Below are 22,381 nucleotides of genomic sequence, written 5' to 3' on the forward strand. Positions count from 1 at the left end.
GGCGGAGGTGGGTGGGTGAAACAGGTGAAAGGCATCAAAAGGTACAAACTTTCAGTTGTAAAATAAATTAAGTTACAGGGATGTAATGTACAGCATGATGATTACAGTTAATAATACTGTACTGCAACCTACTAGAGAATGGACTTGAGGATACGGGGAGGGGGAAGGGTAAGCTGGGACGAAGCGAGAGAGTGGCATGGACATATATACACTACCAAACGTAAAATAGCTAGCTAGTGGGAAGCAGCCACATAGCACAGGGAGATCAGCTCGGTGCTTTGTGACCACCTAGAGGGGTGGAATAGGGAGGGTGGGAGGGAGACGCAAGAGGGAGGAGATATGGGGATATATGTATATGTATAGCTGATTCACTTTGTTATAAAGCAGAAACTGACACACCATTATAAAGCAATTATACTCCAATAAAGATGTTAAAAAAATTGGTTACTGCAAAAAAGAAAAAAAAAAGAAGTGACCAAAAGAATGTGTATTAAGAGCCTAAGAGCCATATTGTAACAGAAAAGAATCTGAAAAAGAATATATATATAGGTATGTGTAACTAATGCAACATTGTAAGTCAACTATACTTCAGTTTAAAAAAAAAAAGAATCTCTAGGAGGGAAAGAAAAAGATACAGTTTAAAAAAAAAAAAAAAGAACCAGATCAAAAGCAGGAGGATGGTGGAAATGTTTCAGGCCGAGGAAGCTCGGGGAGGAAGAAGTCTCTAATGAACAAGGAAGTTGAGGGTGTGAGACTGGCCAGGGAGGAGGAGCCTGGACCTCCCGGGGACTTATAAGCAGGGTTAGGGGGTCGAACTTTGTCCTAAGGCAAGGGAAAACCATTAGAAAGCTTTAAGAGGCAGGAAGGTAATGACAGTCAGATGTGCTTTCTCAGAGACAATTCTGCATAGAACAACGTCTATGCTCTGATGCTGTGTATGTAAGAAGAAAATGTGTGTGGGGGGAGGGACGGGGTATGTTACGTAGGCATGTAAATGAATTAACAAGACTGGAAGGATAACAGGCCAAACTGAGTGGGGAGTGTGTGTGTTTGAAAAGGGAAAGTGGGGTGCAGGTAGATGGTCAGGCTAAGAAAAACTTTCAAGGTTTATTCTATACACTTAGGTATTATGTGAGTCTTCAAAAAAACATTTTTATTGGGGTATGGTTTACATACAGTGAAATGCACACGTTTTACTGTACAGTTCGATGGGTTACGGAAAATATGTAACCTTGTAACTCCTATCAAGATATAGAATATTTCCATCATCCCAGAAAGTCCTCTCATGCCCATTCCTGGTCGTCTCTCCTTGTACCTTCCAGGGACAACTACCATTTTGATTTATTTCACCATAGATTAGTTTTGCCTATTCTAGAACCTCTTGTAAATGGCACCATAGAGTATCTATTTTTTGGGGTCCAGCTTATTTGCACAACACGTTTTTGGTATTCATCCATGTTGTTACACACATTCATAGTTTGCTCTTTTTAATTCCTTCCATCACCTAGTAGTAATGGATTATATGAATACACCAAATAGGTTTATTCACTCACCTATTCATGGATTGGGTTGTTTCCGGTTTGAGGCTGTTGTGAATAAAGCTTCCATGAACATTTTTGCACACACACACACACAAAAATACTGTACTGCATATTTGGAAGATGCTAAAAGAGTTTATTTTAGAAGTTCTCATCACAAGAAAAAAGATTTTGTAACTAGGTATGGTGATGAATGTTAACTAGACAAATTGTGGTGATTATTTCACAATAGATACAAATATCAAATCATTGTGTCGTACACTTGAAATGAGTATAATTATATGTCATTTATACCTAAATTAAAATAAAGCAGGGAGAGGAAGAAAAGCTATTTTATGTCATATTCCTCCAAAGGTAATATTAAGTATATTCCATGTCATCAGAGCAGACAGATCATTAATTGTTGATAAGGGTCTAAGATATGAGTAAACCATGTTCACCACAGAGTAAAGGATGCACATTTAATTTCTGATCAATTATTTTTCTTTTTGGAAATCTTGAAAATTATTTAAGCATTGGTAAACTTTATACATCCATAGATCTAGACATGAATACTGTTTCTTCAGAAATAATAGTTTTGTTTCCTAATATACCCCCTGTGGTATAGTTTTCCACTTATTTTAGTTTTCAACAACAATTCTGCTTAATTTCATGCTTTCAGCGATTCAAGAACTATTCAGTGAATGCCTACTATGTAAAAGATACTGACAAGTATCAGTAGATATGGTAGTTAGGGCCCCTGCCGCCTGCATGGAGCTGACATTCAAAGTGGTGCAGATAAACGTTTAATAAACAAACACATAGCTACAGATTTTCGTTAAGTGCCGCGAAGCAAGCAAACAGGATGCTGTCTGTGATAGAGAATGATAGAAAATTCTCTTTTGATGTGACTTAATTATATATTAACTCTGCAGTCCATTACTTCAAATGATTTCTAGTTATTAAATTTACATACTGGAATTTTACTACTCTGTTTAGTTTGTTAGTCCCAAGCTTCAGGCTTTTATTTAGAATAAAAGCTACAGATGAATAGAAAAGTCACTTAGCTAACTTGTCTTCTTCCTTTAGGTTTCAGTTGGAAGGTCACTTTCTCTGCATCTTCTCTCATAACACTTACCACAATTTGTAATTATTATATGGGAATTTTAAAAATGTCTGTCTTCCCAAGAAACTATAACCCCCATTAGGGCAGAGAGTGCTTAGTGTTTCCATGACTGCATCCCTACTACACAGCACAGAGTCTGGCAGAGGGTAGGGACCAGAAAAATATTTATTGAATGAAGGAGTACTTCTGCACACTTCAGGAAGATTTTGATGATTAATTCCTCCTGGTTCTACAGATGAGATTCTCCTTTTGAATCTGTGAATGATTCAGCCTCGGTTCTAAACAGGCTATTCCGGAGAGTGTGGTCTGAGATTCATATACTCATCCTACTTTAAATCTGCATTTCCTAAACTCTTAATGCAGGTGATCCCTGACAAATGAGTAAATGTAAGGAGAAAGTCCTACTTTTTGCTTAAAGGGACACACTGTCATGTCTATCTAACTTTATAGCAAAGAAGTGGTATTGTATAGTTAGTCGTTCTGACAGACTCCACAGCCACGCTGCCTGGGTTCAAACCCTGGCTCTCATTTACCAGCTATGTGACCTCAGGCCAGCAATCTAACCTTTTAGTTTCTCATTCTCCTCATCTGTGAAAGGAGGATAAAAATAATATCTACCTCAAAGGGTGACTGTGAGGCTTAAAAGCATGAATACAGTACATGTAAACACGCTTAGAATAGTGAATGGCAGGCAGTAAATGCTAGATAAGTGCTCATTATTAATTTCAGCAATGCATAATACTCTCTAAAAACAATTCTTCTCGAATTTATCTTGTGCGACTTCACTGGCCCAAAAAGTATGGCCCTGTATAAAAAAGTATGGCCCTGTATTTCTAATACTTTCTAATTTATCATATTTTCCAACCCCAGCTCTACCTCTGAAATGAATGAATATATTAACTGAAGGGAGAATTTATATCTTAATGATCATTATTTTAAGGACATTATAGAATTTGTAAGAATAAAGAAATATTAAGACAACCTACAGTAATTTAAAATTCCCTTTGTGGTACTGACCTTTAAAAATAGCATTTCTGAATTTCATAAGCTGGTTTCCAGTCCTACTTACAGAGTTGGCTTTAACATCCAGCTTTTCATTTGGTCTGAAAGCGGGTTATTTCTAGAGGAATGCGGAGGGAAGGAGAAGAGGTGGAGTCTTTCTGGTGGAAATGTGAGAACAGCAGCTCTTTGAATGTTGTGCATGACGTAGCCTGGGAAATGTGAGCAGCTGCTGGCGGAGTGTTTCACACGCAGCGGGAGAGTGGGAAAAGCAAAGAAGCAAACCACCAGGGCAAACAAATGCAGAAGAATGGGTGGGGCGGGGTCAGGCTGCAGTGAAAGGAGGGAGGTCAGGCTGGAGGGAGAAGGACACTTAGAAGAATAAAGAATAAAGCAGTGAGAATTCTGAGGAAAGGGCAAATGTCAGCTGCACAATAAGGGAGAAGGAAAAGGGGCATTAAGGCAATTTTAAGTACTCATAATTATATGCGTATTTCTGAAAAGAAATCAGAGAGATCAAGAGGCTAAAAGAAATACATACATACATAAAACTGCTGTTTAAACACATTTAACAGGAACACACTACATTTTTAAAAACAATAATAAAACTATTACACGTACTGCCATAGTAGCTGGCTTCAGCACTAGCAAAAAGTGTTCCTGATGAAAACAAATCAGAAAGTAAGTAGTACAGAAAGATCAAGCATTCAGGTAACCAAACTAATACTTCATAATGATTTTGGTTCACTTTATAAAATCTCTAAAAAAATTAATATGCCTTTCATTCTAAGTCATAAACATATCTTTGACTCCTACTGGCGTCATTCTCATTTTGTACCTCATAAATTTTTTTTGGTCACACTCCCTACATCATTCATTTTTCTCCCTATGGTCCCACACAGCCTGATGCCTTTTAAAAAAAAATAAAGTATGCCCTTGAAGACTAGATTATTCTTCCTTGGGGTGAGGAGGTTGGACTCTGGAACATCTGGTCTACGTTACTTTCAAGGGTACCCGGGCAACTTCAGTATCATTCCTCTTGAATGAAGTAAAATTAGCTGTAAAAACATTGTAAACCACAATGACTGAGGAAAACGTCCATAAAAGCTTGACAGTGCACTTTAACCTAAGTGTATTCTGAGAGCTGTAACTAGCCTGGACATTTAGATTTACACATTCCTTTAAATCTTTAAAGGGACTTGTTCACTTCCGTTTTTTTTTTTAAACAGAGATGAGGTTCAGCATAAATGATTGTTCTCTCTTTACTGAAAAGATGTTTTCCTAGAACTCAATTGTCCCTTTTTTCATGGGTCATTCTATTCCTAATGTCAACAAATCCTTCTGTGACCCAACCTTTTCTAAAACAAACACATTCTTCTTTCCTTTTTGTTCTTTTCATTTCCTTTACCTTCAACTTTAAAAAACTCCTGCCAAAGGGCACATCAAACTCGGTGTTATAGCTGAAATCTTTTTACAAGAGCTACCTACAGTTTAGAATGTGTTAGAATAATTTTTCCTACAATATTTTTGGATAGTGGCTTTCAGTCTTTTCAAGCCTGTGGATCCCATATTAACTTTCCAAGACTTAGAGGATCCCCACATAATAAAAGTATTACTTAGTATCTGTTAATTGTGAAAAAGTGACCGCCCGATAAAAATCTGTATGAGTTTAGTAACCACACCTGCAGTTACTTATTTATGAAAAATACTGGTATATGGGCAAGACAGTTTTGTATTCTAGCTACAGACAATGCTTCATGCAAAAATATATTTCTACACCTCTCCGTAAAACTCTGTGACCCACAGTTTGGGAACAAATCTTTTATACATGGTCACAGATCAACAGCATCTCCTGGGAGCTTGATAGAAATGCAGAATCACAGATTTCAGCCAATACCTACTGAGTCTTGGGGGGTATTTTAACAAGCTCTGCAGGTGACTCTTATCCATGCCAGGTTTTGAGATTTACCTTCTAGATCAGTACTATCCAACAGAAATATAAGGAGAGCTGCATACACTATTTTAAATTTTCTAGTAGACATACTGAAAAAGTAAAAAAGAAACACTGTCGGTTGTTTTACTTGAAGCTACAGGCTCACTTGGTTCTTTTTCAATAGAAATATCTTACTTCAAATAATCAAAAAAAGAAATGGGGGAGATTAATTATAATGATATATTTTACTTAACCAAATACATCAAAATATTTTCACCTCAACATATAATCAATACAAAAATATTAATGAGATGGCTTACATTCCTTTTTTTGGTACTAAGTCCTTGAAAGCTGATGTGTATATTACACTTACAACACACTTCAATTTGGACTGGCTACATTCAAGGGCTCAGTATCTACATCTAGATCATGTGTCTTGAAATATAGTAACTATAAATTCATATTTACATTATGTTTATTATATTCATCCATATTTACATTTTGGATTTATAGTTATAAATTCATATGGAAGTTAAATTCACTAGGAATCTACTAAAAGTTCCCTTCACCCTTTTCTTTCTGCCTCAAAGATGAGTGCTTTGGTCTCCACCTTCTTGTAGCACAGTAACACTCCTCTGATACAGAATTTTCTGCGGGCTTCCCTGGTGGCGCAGTGGTTGAGAATCTGCCTGCTAATGCAGGGGACACGGGTTCGAGCCCTGGTCTGGGAGGATCCCACATGCCATGGAGCAACTAGGCCCGTGAGCCACAACTACTGAGCCTGCGCGTCTAGAGCCTGTGCTCCGCAACAAGAGAGGCCGCCATAGTGAGAGGCCCGCGCACTGTGATGAAGAGTGGCCCCCACTTGCCACAGCTGGAGAAAGCCCTCGCACAGAAACGAAGACACAACACAGCAAAAATAAATAAATTAATTAATAAACTCCTACCCCCAACATCTTAAAAAAAAAAAAAAAAGAATTTTCTGCATGACATTATGCTTATTTTCCACAGTGTAACTCTAAAGTTCTCAAAGTGTCTTGCAGAAGTCATATATATATTTAACCTTTTAAACCCAGCTGTACCCAGCAAGTGTTTAATGTAGAATAATGGTTCTCAAAGTGTGGGCTCTGGACCAGCAGCAGCCTCACTTGGGAGCTTGTTAGAAATACAGAATCTCAGGCCCCATCCCAGACCTACTGAATCAGAAACTCTGCAAGTGGGGCCCACACACAGTGATCATACAGTGATCTGTGTTTTAATAAGTCTTCCAAGGGATTCTGAGGCTCACTAACATTTGAGAACCACTGATGCAGGAAAACATTTCCTTTGAGAATGGCCACAGGCTCATTTTCTTCTGAGTTCTGTGATCTAACCACAAGCAGAATCATTTTTGGTCTTATTAAAGAAAAAGTCAAGGAAGGGCATGCTAAGGAGACATCGGCAGAACCAACCCTCAGCAAGACTGAAGTGGAGAAAGTTGGCTGTCCTCTCCTCACCCTCAGTTGGCAATGGGTCCACATTATTTGTAGGAGCAGACTGCCCAGCTCACCTACACTTCCTGCATAGAAGGGACCCCATAAACCACAACGTAAAATGATTAGCCCAAGATCCTTAAAACAAGAAAAAGAACATAAGGAAAATGTTCAAAATCCATCAACACATTTAAAGGATCAAATCATGTACTCAACGATGATAAGGACCAACATACATACATATTGGGTTGGCCAAAAAGATCGTTCGGGTTGTTCTGTACAATGTTACGAAAACCTGAACGAACTTTTTGGCCAAGCGATAGATAAATAGAAGCCTGCTTCAAAAACCTATCTCACCCAAGTAACCTTCTCCGTTGGAACTTTTAATTTTTTTCAATTAAAAATCTTGCTTAGTTTTTTTTTACAAATGAAGCTACGCAAATATTTCTGTTGGCCAGCTGAATATGATTCCATGTCCTTCCACGAATCTTGCTAATCTTATTACATAGACCAAACTCTCAGTCAGAAATTATTGAAGAATTTGTAAACCAGAGATCTGAAAAGGTACTACTTTTATAGTATTAGTGTCGCAATAGCTCTCACACACACACACACACACACACACACACACACACACATATTTGTTTATAAGATGGAGAAAGGGAGGGAGGGTGGACCATTATGGAAGTAAGGAAAGAAAATTCATCTATAAAACTTTGCTTAAGGGCTTCCCTGGTGGCGCAGTGGTTAAGAATCCACCTGCCAATGCAGGGGACATGGGTTCGAGCCTTGGTCTGGGAAGATCCCACATGCCGTGGAGCAACTAAGCCAGGGCGCTACAACTACTGACCCTGTACTCTAGAGCCCATAAGCCACAACTACTGAGCCTGTGCACCACAACTACTGCAGCCTACGCGCCTAGAGCCCGTGCTCCACAACAAGAGAAGCCACCACAATGAGAAGCCTGTGCACTGCAACGAAGAGCAGCCCCCACTCGCCACAACTAGAGAAAGCCCATGCGCAGCAACGAAGACTCAACGCAGCCAAAAATAAATAAATAGATTTATAAAAACAAACCAACCAAAAAAACTTTGCTTAAGATGGTGTAAGCAGTGAAGGGAGTTTTGGTCACTATGTCCTTGGACCAGATAGGACAATTACAATGTCTGCTTGCTACATAGTAGATGCTTAATCAGTGCTGACTGAATGAAAGAAGGAAAGAAGGAAACAATGAAAGAAGGAATGGAGTATACAGAAGATGAGGGTCTACATCCCTGTGACAGAAAGTTACCACAGAGATGTGACGACGGAGTATATAGCTGCCCGCATGACCTTGGAAGAATCTTAGGAAACCTTTAAAAACACTTAATTCATGATGCTGTCCTTAAACATATTTAAAGAATGTCATGCATGGAAATGTCTTCATATTTAATACTTTTCAAGTGATTACATTTCATACATCCTACAGTCAACGAAGCATTTACATTTTATATTAAAGTGTATTTGCAGCTTCTGTCGCTATTCATGGGCTTACTCTTGATGCAGAGAAATGGGTAGAACATTCCCTAGTAGTACTTCCCTATAGTACTTGTGTTTGGTGACTAAAGAGCACAACTATGGCACTAAAAGTGTGTGCAATGCTTCAAAATTAGAAAGGTTTATCATCAGTTTTTCTTCCCATTTGGTTTCAATACCCATTTCTACTGGATCAGGTATTAACATTGGTTCCACTTTAAGAGCTAATTCATTAAAATCACTTTTGGTTGATTTTAGTACAACTGCTGAGTTATGAAGACAATGAGCAATATAGTGCTGTATAATTTTATATTTGAAACGACAGGTGTGATTTTAAGGGGTACAGTGAACTGGGCTCATTAATCCACTGGTTTGTAAAGGAAGCTTTCAAAGTTGATATCCCTGAGAATTGCTTAAAAAAGAAGTGAAGCATGAAAAAAAAAGTGAAGTATTGTGTTGCCCAAAATAGCTTTAAAGTATGACTCTGTTAAGTGCAAACTTAACAGGACTGTGAGAAGAGGCAACAAAAAGAGTAGGGAGTTGCAGTTCACAACTGATTCAGGTCGTGACTGACACCCAAAAGCTGTGTGACTGCCACTGTGTCACTTATCGTCTCTGAAAGTCTCAGTTTCCTTACTTGTACAAGGGAACAGTGATACTATGTAACCATAATACATAATCATAATGTTTTGAGGATTAAGTGAGGTAATGTACGTGAAAACTCTTTGTAACTACAAGGAATGATGGTTTCCTTTGTCAAAAACACATTGTCCGATGGTCTCACAGAAACATCCACACCAACGTGTCTACCCTGAGGGAGAAAATAGGATTTTAATCCCACGGAGAGTTTCACATGGGCAAATCAGTGTCTCTATACTTCTATTCGTGGATTCAATATAAATCCAGAACTCCCTATACATTCTATTTCTGTGTACAGATACTCTGTGACTGGGTCTTACACTGCTATTGATGTTCATATCTATGTGGTTTATGTGTTCCTATCATTTTGAAAGATATTACACACAGCTAAATTACCAGCATGCCTTTCTTAAGTAAAAATTAATGGATCCTGTAACTAAACCCAGGATATTCTGATATCAAGTAGACATAGCCTGGTAGTATGTCACTCTACTTCTTCTGTTACACTATTTGCTCAAATGTAAGACTCTTTTTCTTAGGCTTATATCTGCCTTCCCACTACCCCAACTCTCCATTCTTAGTTTTTCTTTGTCTTATCAGACACAGAAGCAAAGATGAACTCACACTTCTGTCATGATTTTAGTTAACGGACATAGCACTGTAAGTGAATGAGTTCTTTATTTTCATAGAAATATGATGTCATAATAATGGTGGGCTCACACTCCCCTCCACAGAAGCTGGGTAATGCTTTAGTCTCACATACATTCTTCTAAATGTAAAAGGTTCTCAACAGGATGTATGAGTTGCTCTTTCAGGAATGGGGATAAAGTTGTTTGATACGAACCTCACTTCTTGCTTTGTTCACTTTCTGAACAAGGACTCACATTTATAATATAGCAGAGTGGTTAGAATTCTGGTCAAAGAAAAAAATGGAATCAACTTGACTCAGTTATGTGCAACCCCAAGCCTTGTATTTATCAGCTTTCTGCTAAAAACACTTTTTAAGCCTATTCTTAAGGTCACGTTCAAAAATAGCAACGTGTGAAATTTGCCACAATAACAGCATATGCCACAAACTGAATTATTTAATATGAGAAGGCTGTGTTATATGCGTGTTGGAGATGAGGGGTTGAAAAGTTAGAATTATACTGATAGAAGGAGGAACATAATCCCAACAAGTCACGTTTGTATTATGAAGAGGAAGCAACTCCATTGATTCTAAACTAAATTTTGTCATATGTGTATCTCCCCCAGATATCCACATACACAATCATAGGATTGAACTGGCTGTGACCTAAGACGAAATGCATTATTGCGTTTTACAAACGAGGAAATAGAAGCTGGGAGACGTCAAATGGCTTTCCCAAGATAACATGGTCAAATAATAGCTGAGCTTCAGTTTGAAGTCAGGTATTCTATTCACTCCTACACTCTTTTTACGACACCACACTGTCTTCTTTTATGTACTTCCCTATATTTATAACCAAGTCCTTATTCATTTTAAAGAATGGATACAAATTAAGCTATTCATATTTTCTCATACTTTATATTTAAATAATAGTGCAACTATGACGGATCACTTAGCATTGATTTTTTTTAACTTTTCCTATCATAATATTTTTATCTCATTTATAAATCTACATGCCATTGTCACGGATTTATATCACATTCTGAAAGCAAATGTGGCATTCAGCTCACTAAAAGAAATTTTAAGATAATAGTTCAAGAGTGCTTGGATGGAACGAATGTGTCCATTGGTTTTCCTTGGACATTTATTACTTTCCTTATTTATGTTTAAATTGAGAAACATACTAAGGATGAAACTGGTAAGATTTTAATAGTACTTAACCACTGTGGAGCAAATAGACATAGAAATGCATGTAATCTCTTAAATATATTGCCTTGCTTTAGTCAATGCCACTTATAACAATCTATCATACATGTATTTCAAGACTATCCATCACAACAAAAATTAAATTATATGAGATCTCAAGAGGTCTTGAGTTTGGAACTTGTTTTTATTAAAGATCTAGCAATTCTTTAACAGGACTTTCAGTCACACCCCTAAATGGACTGCCAATAGAAAAAGTAATCTGGTTTACCATTTTTTTCTTACTGAAACACTGAAAATAAATATTTTTATTTTTATTTTAGTATACAAATATAAATTATAATATATTCACCTCAATATGTACCCATTATAATAATGTTTACTTAAAGAGTATTGTAATGTACAAAAAGCCCATTTTATAATATTAAGGGAGGGACTTCCCTGGTGGCGCAGTGGTTGAGAATCCGCCTGCCAACGCAGGGACATGGGTTCGAGCCCTGGTCTGGGAAGATCCCACATGCCACGGAGCAACTAAGCCCGTGCGCCACAACCGCTGAGCCAGTGCTCTAGAGCCCACGAGCCACAACTACTGAGCCCACGTGCCACATCTACTGAAGCCTGCGCGCCTAGAGCCCGTGCTCCACAACAAGAGAAGCCACCGCAGTGAGAAAGCCCGCGCACAGCAACAAAGACTCAATGCAGCCAAAAATAAATAAATGTATATAAAAAAATATTAAGGGAAAATTACAAAACACAAGATAATATCTACAATTACAAAACTTAAAAATGATATCTGCAATTTAAAACAGACTGGAAGTAAAATGTAAACAAACATATTATAAGTAGCTGAATCTGGAAAACAAATATTTTTAAACCTAGTTTCCTCTTTCCTCTCTGTCCCCAGAAGCATACTCTGTGCATCTTATGAAACCAGAAAAAGAGAGAAACAATTCCTTAATTCTATGGTCAAACCAGTTTTAAGGTTTGGGGGTATAACGGTGGCCTTCACGCATTGAACATATAGACACACCTATTCCACCATTACATATTCTGAGTTCTTACTGTGAGCCAGGTACTGTACCAATAACTCTACCTGAATTAGTTCCTTTAATGTTACAGCAAGCATGCTGGAGACGAGGAAATGCACAATCAAAGAGGTCAAGTGACTTCAAGTAAGTCTGATTCCAAAACCTGTATGCTATAATAATAACAATTATAACTGCAATAACACCAAGAACTAGAATTCACACAGTGCTAACCATGTGGCTAGTACTTTACTAAGCATTTCCCACGTATTTCAACTTACTCGTCCTGATAGTAGACAAATGTTTTAGAAACATTTAACATCCCCATTTTCTTCAGATGAAACACTGAGGCACAGAAAAGTTAAATAACTTGCCAGAGGTCCCACAGCCAGTAAGTGTGACTTTGAGCACACTTACATTCCCTTTATTTATTATGCAAACCTATGAAAAACTTCGTTGTGTGGGTTTGTGATAGGATGTTCTTTCTTTAAAAGATTTAGAATGTGTCTTACCATTGACTCTTGTTTAAATTAGGATTCCAAAAGGAAAGATGTGTTAAGAATCCAAGCAATGATAGTACAAAGTAATTGCATGCCAGTAATTTAGTTCTTCTAGCATGATTCAGCGTTATCTTCCATGTTTATTGTAAGATATAGTAAAGTCTAACTCTAAGCCATTAAAAAATGAATATTAGTAGGCTTGAAAACATACACATAGGGAATTATTAAATAATACAAAATATCCTACACTCAGAAAATACTATCATGAGTATCACATGAAGAAATTACTTTTATTTTTCCTTACAAACAAGCTTTATCTGTATATTCTCTTACTGACAGAAGGACCTGCAATGCTTATAATATGCTTACCTGCAGAAGCTTCCATCTGGTGTTCAGGTCTTCCAGAGTGCTGAGGTTATATGGTGACAGCTGAATGCCCAACGTGGTGAGGTGGCGAGCAAGGTCATTGATGTGGCTTACATTCTCTTTGAGAGGTGCAATTTCTCCTCGAAGTGCCTGTGTGACATAGTCAAGGGCAAAATGGAAGATAAGAACATTTAAAGCAAAAAAAACAGGCACATGGGAACTACAAAGTATCGTATTTTGTTGGAGGTGTCAGCAACATTTGCTCTATTATAGTCGTATTATGACAATGAAGATTTGTTAATGGGTGGATAACTAATATCTCTTGAGCACTTCCTAGGTGCCTAATCCCGTGATGAGCTCTGTCCAAACATAATCTGATTTTATTCCTACACAAAAACACTATGAGGTTGGTAGTTGGAGAATCCTCATTTTATACATGAGAAAACAAAATTGCAGAGGTTAAACCTTGCCCAAGGCCCCATGGGTCAAACTTGAGGAACCGGGGTTACATACTCAGGTTTGTCCGCCTCCAAAGTGCATACTCTTAAGTTAAATTACCTTTCCAAAGAAATTCTGGATTCGCAAAGTAACAGGAAAAATACAATGCTGCTAGACTCTAAATTCTACTCATCTCACAACCAAAAATGGATGCTTTCTTTTTTAACAGTAAAAGATGTACTCAATCATAAAATATTACATTCCTACTTTGTACCAACTACATAATAAATCGATTCATTTAGAGATTAGGGTATTTTGTCAAATCCTAAGAATGACTTCCAGGTCTCCTGGTATTTTAGTCCTTGTAGTAATGACTGAAGAAGGCTCCCACGGGGCTTCTCAGCTGTCTCTGAAGCACTACAGCAGGATTCTGTGATGCAATGCATCATGACGATCTGTTGAGCAGAAGAACCCTATGCAGATACGGGGAGGATATTACCATGCATCATATCTACCCTACTGAGATGACATTTATGGATCTTTAACGTGATGCATGATGTCCCAGTGTTCCAATGAGCAATTTCTAAGGGACGAATTCCCTCACTTCGGAGAACAGTTTGTGTAATACAATGTCTGTGCACAAGGACAGCTTCACTTACTTGGCTATACGTGCTGTTTTGACTTGCTTGATCTGGGCAGGTGTTATTTTTGTGGTTCACTTTGTTGATAAAACCACTGTTTACACTGACTTCATCTATAACCTTCCAGTTCCTTCTGACTCCAAATGACAGGAACCAGTATATACATTCTAAATAAGAATGACATTAGCCTCTCAAATCAAACTGAATATCTCATCACTGAAATGTGGTATCGTATGGAGTATAAGACTCTTATATAGTTCTTAGATAATACAGGACATTGTGACAATCACTCTGTTGAACTTACAGTTTTTTAAAAAGTGGTCATTAAAAATATTATATTAAAGAATCATGGGGTTCCTTCTGGGAGTGATAGAAATATTCTGGAATTAGACAGTAGTGATGGTGGCACAGCTCTGTGACTATACTATACACCACTGAATTATACACTTTAAAAGGACGGATTTTATGGTTATGTGAATTATATATCAAAAAAATAAACAAAGAAAAACAAAAAAAACCGTTCTGACTGACCACACAGATGCGAAAAAATCATATCAGATGTTTTTATCTTTATTCGATTTCATGTCAGTGGAATGTCATAGGACTCATTCTGAAACTAAGAAAGTTTTCATAGGAATTGATAGTAAATATTATTCCATTTCCTTATAAATAAATACATGGATTAAAAGAATCATAGTAGGACTTCCCTGGTGGCGCAGTGGTTAATAATCCACCTGCCAATGCAGGGGACATGGGTTCAAGCCCTGGTCTGGGAAGATCCCACATGCCATGGAGCAACTAAGTCCGTGTGCCACAACTACTGAGCCTGCGCTCTGGAGCCCGCAAGCCACAACTACTGAGCCTGAGTGCACAGAGCTGGTGCTCAGCAACAAGAGAAGCCACCGCAACAAGAAACCCATGCACCGCAACAAAGAGTAGCCCCCGCTCGCCGCAACTAGAGAAAGCCTGTGCGCAGCAACAAAGACCCGATGCAGCCAAAAATAAATAAATGAATAAATAAATTTTTAAAAAAGAATCATAGTAAGTGCCCATGGAGAGAGGCAGTTAAACTCCATAAATGTGAATTCGTATCTCTAAAAGGAAATGATCCATAATCACTCTGTTTTGCATAATAGAAAGGTTAGAAAACAGATTTCTTAAATGTCATTTGGGGAAACCTGGACAAGAACAATGATTACAAAAACGGAACCATTGTCTTCTGGGTAATAACATGAGTTTCTAGTAACCACAAGTAAATATCACATAAGCGGGAACTGTAAGTAGGAACCACCGCAGAGATGGCAGGATAGCCAGGCAGAATCTGACAATAGTGCAGATTAACCCTGTACACTAATCACTGCCTTCACTAGTGAGGCTCTCAGCTGTCGAGTTCAGTATCCATGTCAGTTAAGTCATATCTAGATTTCGGCTCCCCTTGGATTATATAATGTACATGGTTCAAGGGTCTCTTATTAGAGTATTCTGATTTTCACTTTCTTCCCCAAAGTCCTGGACACAGATTTTTAATCCTGCATCAATGTTTTGGAGGATGAAGGAGATTAAAAAATAAGTTCCAGCATTCATGATTAATCACAACACTCAGTCTCCTTTCCCCTCTCCCCCCTCCCTCCCCCCCCTCCCCCCTAGCCACCCCCCACCCCAGCCCGCACACACACTCTGTCATGGGATTTTGTGGCTTCTGTTTTTTTTGCTTGTATCTACCAATTACAGTAGAAGTTCCCTTAACTGATCTCCACTTAAGACTCATCAGATTAGCCAGTCTTCATCTGTCTGGGAAACATACTGACTGGTGCCTCTAACAACCTCTAAATAAGATGTTAGAGATACCTGTCAGTATGCATGGCGTTCAGCTCTCATTAGTTGACTTGTCAATGTGTGTACGTTCTCAAACCTGCCTTTGCCAACTAGTATTGCAATTACATAATTTAATGAAAAATTTCCTAAACCAAAGAAATATAAGTCTAAGAAGAAAATAAGTTATTATTTCTATGAAAATATGGTTAAATATTCTGGAAAATTGCTTTAAAAGAAAAAGAAGTATTACTGAATTGGGTGTGGACAAGACAACTGTAAAAGAGTAGAAAAAGAACCTGAAAATTTTAGAAAGCTTCTGTATTCAGAATGCTTCTCATGTTTCCCAGTGGACTCTGTCTGCATTAAGGAAACCTGAACTGGAAATCAAAACGTCTTGTGTTATCAGTGTGATTTATGGAGAACTCTAATCAGAGAATTTACACTCAAAGAAAACACCTTCACACAACATTATTAGTGACTATTTTACCAGAGAATAAAATGTTTAAGACGTAGTTTTTATGATTCTCTAATTTAACTGACTTTTTCAATTAACCGTTAAAGTCTAGGCCCTGACTGAGCTGGAACGGAGAGCATCTATTTTAAATTTCGACCACTACGAGTGTATTACCACTGCGACTACTGTTATTATTAAGGGAGAAAAGCCGTATGTTCTGTTTAACCTGAATGCCTAAGTCTCTGTTAAGATAAACGGAAGCTTTGAGTAGGGGGAGGTCAGTTGCTAAAGAGAGAATTTGGTGCAGAGGTTCACTTTGGGGCCATAATTGTGATGGGCCCGAGCAGAAGTAAGAACTTGAGCCGGCTAGAAGTCATCGTGAGGGCACGAAGCACATGAGAATGGAGGAAAGGAGACAGCTGATGGTGGAAAAGAGAGGAAGAGAAATGACAAAGCGAGAGCGTGCCATGGACATCTATACACGACCAAACGTAAAATGGATAGCTAGTGGGAAGCAGCCGCATAGCACAGGGAGATCAGCTCGGTGCTTTGTGACCACCTAGAGGGGAGGGATAGGGAGGGTGGGAGGGAGACGCAAGAGGGAAGAGATATGGGGATATATGTATATGTATCGCTGATTCACTTTGTTATAAAGCAGAAACTAACACAACATTGTAAAGCAATTATACTCCAATAATGGTGTTAAAAAAAAAAAAGGAGGCAGGAGAGTGTTTAAGTCAGTCTTCACTTTGACATCTGACCTAGGTTCTGGTGGCAGCTCCATACCGCCTGAGGATGGCTCACTGCTGTTAAGTTGTCAATGCCTAGAAGTGTACATAACAAGAAGCACGGTCCCCTAAACACTGAGTCACAGGACACACTATGTGAAGAGTGAATACAGGTACCATCTCATTTAAGTGGATGTAACATTGCGATTGACTGTATTTCAAATATTAGCACTTCTAATAATGCTAATTTAATTATTAATGCACAGACATTTACATTTAAATTATTAAACACTAAACATAAAATGTCAAAAAGTAAGGCTGACTCTGAACAATATGATGTGCTATTTAAATACTACCAGAATTTCATTAGATTTTATTCTAGTTTGGAAGCAAAAAGTGAGAAAACATTCAAGGGAGCCATTATACTCTGGGTTTTCTTTGAATCACTTAAACATCTGGAATATGTTCACCATGAAAGAGCAAACCAAGTCTAATTTTATTATGACTGGTTTCATGCAGGCAGAATTTTCACTTCATTAAATGCTGTCTGATTATAAATATTAAAGTACCGATTTAGAATAATAATAAGTCTAATATGTTAAGTTTTCCTTTTTTATGATGTTTAATTGCTTGTCAGAACTTTGCTTCGATCTTTATGTAAAGATTTGTTCAAATATAGATTCAGAAGCTCAAGTCATCAACCACTTTGCAACAAAAGGAAGGAACTGTCTATTAACAAGGGAACATTATTTCTGAGGGAGCAATTTTGACTTGATAGTTAAGGACTATTCTGCAAGGCACAGAAGGTCAATTTGGAGCATTGGAAGAGGTAAGTTGAGGCACTTTGACTTTGGGGGCCTCCGTGAAGTAGGAAGCAACAGACCTGGCATATAATCAGTGTGCAATGAATATTCACTGAATGAAAACATGAATTAAGGGTAAGTGGGAACATTTGAATTAGTTGTGAGAGAGACTGTGAGAGGGAGGTGACCAAAGAAACAGTGCTGAGGGCTCATTTGAGGCTGAAGACCACAATTTTTTAGCAGAACCAATCTGCCCAATCTTCTCTTTCTCCAACAGTGTTCCATGCAAGCATGGAGAAAACAGTTGAACCAAGTTTGGGATTCTGTCAGATGGTTGTGGCACAAATATACCTAGGGACAAGAGAGTTTAAATTTTAGCCAGAATGTGATTGCAAAACACAGCTAAACTGGATTCAGAGGGAAGTGAAGCAAGATGAGGCTTGTAGATGGAGAGAAAGTAGAGGGGTCAATGGTGGAGGTTCAGGACAAACCAAGAAAGGCCACAGCAAGATTAGCTGTACAAGCAAGCAAGAAGGAGAGGAGACTCCAGGATGCTTGAATTAGCTCTGCCATTTAGGAGTTTATTTATAAATTGTGTGATGTGATATATATATCACAGTTATATGTATATATATCTGATATATATATACACCACTTTATTTATATATTAATGGCGCTCCTGAGAATCTGAAACTCTTCCCTTCTTAATGATATCAAACACTGTTCCTGAAATCTTAACCTACTACTTGGTAGAGGTCCTATCTCACTTACCAGGAATTCAAAATTAGTCTGATCTGACAATGAAATGGCATTCTAGGGCTATATACACTGGGCAGAGAAATTTATGTTACAAATACTATCTAAGAAACGAAGTAGGGGCTAACTGCATTTGTCTCTACAATGAAACCTTGCTGAACAAAACTGAGCCAAAAGCCCTAAAAAAATAGCCTAAAAAGAGTGTTAGGAGAAGTCCCAGGATTCTTCACGCTGGGTTAGTAGCTGAGGAGGAAGAAATGGAAATCATGTCCTGCCAATCCAGGTCTTTGGTTCTGGTACTGAGGCTTCTACATGTGGCTCAGGGAAGGCTTCACAGAACTCAGTTACCCAGAATTGGGGGTAGGTACAGTCCAGCTATGTTCTGCAGCTTCTGCATTTCTGGATGGGTGTATCATCCTGATGGGAGTGAATGGCCACCACTGGAATCAGAAGAGTCAAGGACCATATCCTGCTTTGCCCAGAAGCTCAAAACCCTCCTGGAGCCTCTTGAATAGCTGGGGGGAATGAGCTACTCAAATGTGGTTGGACCAATAACAAAGAAACACAAGAGGAGATGTAGGCAAGGCTTTCATGAAATGCATCAGGCTTGGAGACTTCCATTGTTATCTCCTATTCTTGACTCTTTACTCTGGTTGGCTTCCCACCTGGTATAGTGCCCAGGATGTAGATCCAGCTTTTGTCTCAGATACCGACTGCCTTCGGGAAGCAGAGTCTGAGTGCTTTTAAGAGAAGAGTGAGAGAAGCAGGAGGTCAGGGCAGAAAAGCTAAGGAAGGATCTGGTCTCAGGTGGAAAACAGCATCAACCTGGTCCCATAGGAAGCTCTGGCGCACAAATTATACCATAAAATGTCCCACCTTAAGACAAAGAGGTTTGCCCTTTTCTATTCCAATGTCCAGCGGTTACTGGCCGCTAGCTTCCCCCTGGCAGTCTTAGAGGAGAAGGGGTGGTATGAGGTCCCAGGCAAGGGGCCTTCCTTTCGGCTGAGGAAGGTTTTCTGGAAAAGGGTGCAACTATGTGTCCTTATCAGCCAGCACTCAGAGTTGCTGTGTGATGAGTGTGCTGGGTGCCAATGGCATCCACTACATAGACTAACGTCATCCAATTCCCCAACTTCCTTTTACCCTTGGACTTTGGGTGTCACTTTTTTTTTTTCAAGAGACTTCTTATGTGAATTCTCATTGCTAACATTATGAGGCTATCCCTTCGACTTCCAACAAAACTGAGACATTCCAACCCTTCCATAAGTTCTGCCAAATACTAAAGGATTGTGTGGAGCTAAGACACAGGAGGTAGTTTGCAGATTGAATGAGGACTTCCCCTCTGCCGTCAGGATCACTTTTGCCTCTGGTCGAGACATTCTTGATAATAAATTATGCCACTGAAACATGTATTCTCTTTTAATAGAAATGCGACTGCACTGCATTCCAGCATCAGTTTTTACTGTGGCAGCCTGAGGGCAAAATATTATGCTGTTTTTTTTTTTTTCACTGTCTTCCTTGTGTTCCGTTTGCAGGGCTTTTTTTTTTTTTTTTTTTTTTTTTTTGCGGTACGCGGGCCTCTCACTGTTGTGGCCTCTCCCGTTGCGGAGCACAGGCTCCGGACGCGCAGGCTCAGCGGCCATGGCTCACGGGCCCGGCCGCTCCGCGGCATGTGGGATCTTCCTGGACCGGGGCACGAACCCGTGTCCCCTGCATCGGCAGGCGGACTCTCAACCACTGCGCCACCAGGGAAGCCCCAGGGCAATTCTTGTACGTGCTCATATTTGGGCATGATCATTTTGGACGAGCAAACTGAATACGGACATAAATAATGAAGCAGATTCAGAACTAATGACCTAGATGTAGCATAATCAGGATGACTTGGGGTAGGTTAAATTAAAAAAAAAGATTTTAGGAAAACAATATGAAGTTTGTAGGCATGAAAAAATCTAGCCCTTTTATTTCCCAAGCAATTATCAGTAATTATTTTAACTATGGTTTGCCCTCATGGTCACCACACTTCCAAACTTGTGGCACTAAAAGAATAGCAATTAACTGCTGCATTTTTTTCCATAAGGAATCCTCATATTTTTATGAAAAATGATCTCTAGTTTCTCTTCATATTATTGGAAAAGAGTGTGCACCCAAATACAAAAGCATAAATTCTTTTGTAACATCTTCTCATTTGCATCTATCATAATTCTTTATCTTTCAGGACATGGCTTCACTATGAAGCTTATAACTCCAATGCTCCTAAAGGCTGAATTATAGCTTAACCACACTTATAGTGTCTGTCTTCTTTCTTTTTTATGCATGTTCATTTTGCCTTCACAAATATAAATTGAAAATGAGGAACAGAACGGAATTGATCACAAAGGAAAGGTTTTTGCCTATAAGAACAAGTTGTAAACATTTGAGTTATTTTAATTTCCTTGGAAACTACTTTCTATAATCCTAATTCTGGTTGCTAATTATTTCTTTTTTATAGAAAAATGAAGCAAATAAACCAAACCAAAACAAAAACATTTCAAGCTTTCCAAAGCTTTCTAATGACACAATTAAAACAAATAAAAAAGGTAGCTCATGAGTGCTTTACAGAGGCTAAATGCAAAATACGCACAATTAAAATAAAAAGGTCTCTAATGAGTATAAATAAATCATTTAAGCAGACCACGTTCTTAGGCTGCCAAGGAAGCAGAAGAAATGCCGATATTTTCTTTCTGAGAAATTTTAATTATATGTGACAAAACATCAGGCAAAATGGCAGTTAATGAAATCTATTTACTAATTTAAAAATAAGTAATAATCCATAAACCATTAAAAACATCAACCACAAGGACACTGATAGTCAAATTCAGGAGTTATTTTAGATTAAGTTTTACATTTAACAGTTTTCTTGAATTTGCAAACATTTCTGTCAGCCTAAAATGGTCACGGTCTGTGCCCACATTTGCCACTACCCTGGCAAAGAGATGCGGTCTTGCTCTCACCTTTCCCTTCATGGCTCAAAACATCTGTCTAAGGCAGTGACTCTCAAACAACAGCATGCATCATAATCACGTGGAGGGCTTGTTAACACAGAGGCTGCTGGGTCCCACTCCAGCATCTGTGACTCAGTAGATCCAGGGTGGGCCTGAGAATTTGGCACTTTTAACAAGAACTTAGAAGATGCTGCATCCCTAGAACTCCCCAAACTTATTCTTGACTTTGCGTGCTGTTCTCTCAGCCTGGAGTTTTCCATTGGCACCCTCTGCCTAGCTGACTTGTATTCTGCTACTCAGATCTCAGTTCCTGTGACCATGAAAGACAGCCCATCCCTGGTGGCCCTATCTGAAGAAAGGTCCCCCGATTTTTCTCACTCTCAGAACCTTATTTTCCTTCTTAGCACTGATCGCAGTTCGTAAGTGCAGCTTATTTGCCTATTTATTAATTCATTATCTGTCCCTTCACAAGACCCGAACCTTTATTAAGGCAATTCGATATTATTTTTTTCCCTAGGGTATGCCTGTACCCAGTACATGATAATCCCTCAATACATTTTATTAAAGAATAAACAGTCAAGAGAATTAGGCACTAATACTTTAGATCAATAGCTATTCTCGAATTGCTTCATAAACACAGTTTCCTACAGAAATCTGATGCCGAGTTCCTAAGTGAAAGAAGAGAAACCTGCTTATTTCCTTCAGATTCTGTATCTGAATTCTTTGGATCTATTACTTGATTTATGTTGGAGCATACACTAATTTCTGAAGTATCTCTAACGCTCTGGGCAGGAATGTAACTTTCAAGTTTTTGGTACTAACCAGGGGGTTTTTATAAAAAT

General features: G+C 38.5%; 1 protein-coding gene across 2 annotated transcripts in view; it reads right to left on the reverse strand.

The window, feature by feature from the left end:
* Positions 1-22,381, reverse strand: part of DMD (dystrophin) — a 2,064,872-nt gene that overhangs the window by 313,259 nt on the left and 1,729,232 nt on the right. For both annotated transcript variants that reach the window (XM_082609524.1, XM_082609523.1), the window contains exon 60: positions 12,927-13,073. In XM_082609524.1, coding sequence (XP_082465650.1) covers positions 12,927-13,073 — 147 coding nt within the window. The remainder of the gene's footprint in view (positions 1-12,926; positions 13,074-22,381) is intronic.

The sequence above is a fragment of the Mesoplodon mirus genome, assembly GCF_964341445.2.
Source record: "Mesoplodon mirus genome assembly, chromosome: X".
NCBI classification, from domain to species: Eukaryota; Metazoa; Chordata; class Mammalia; order Artiodactyla; family Ziphiidae; genus Mesoplodon; species Mesoplodon mirus.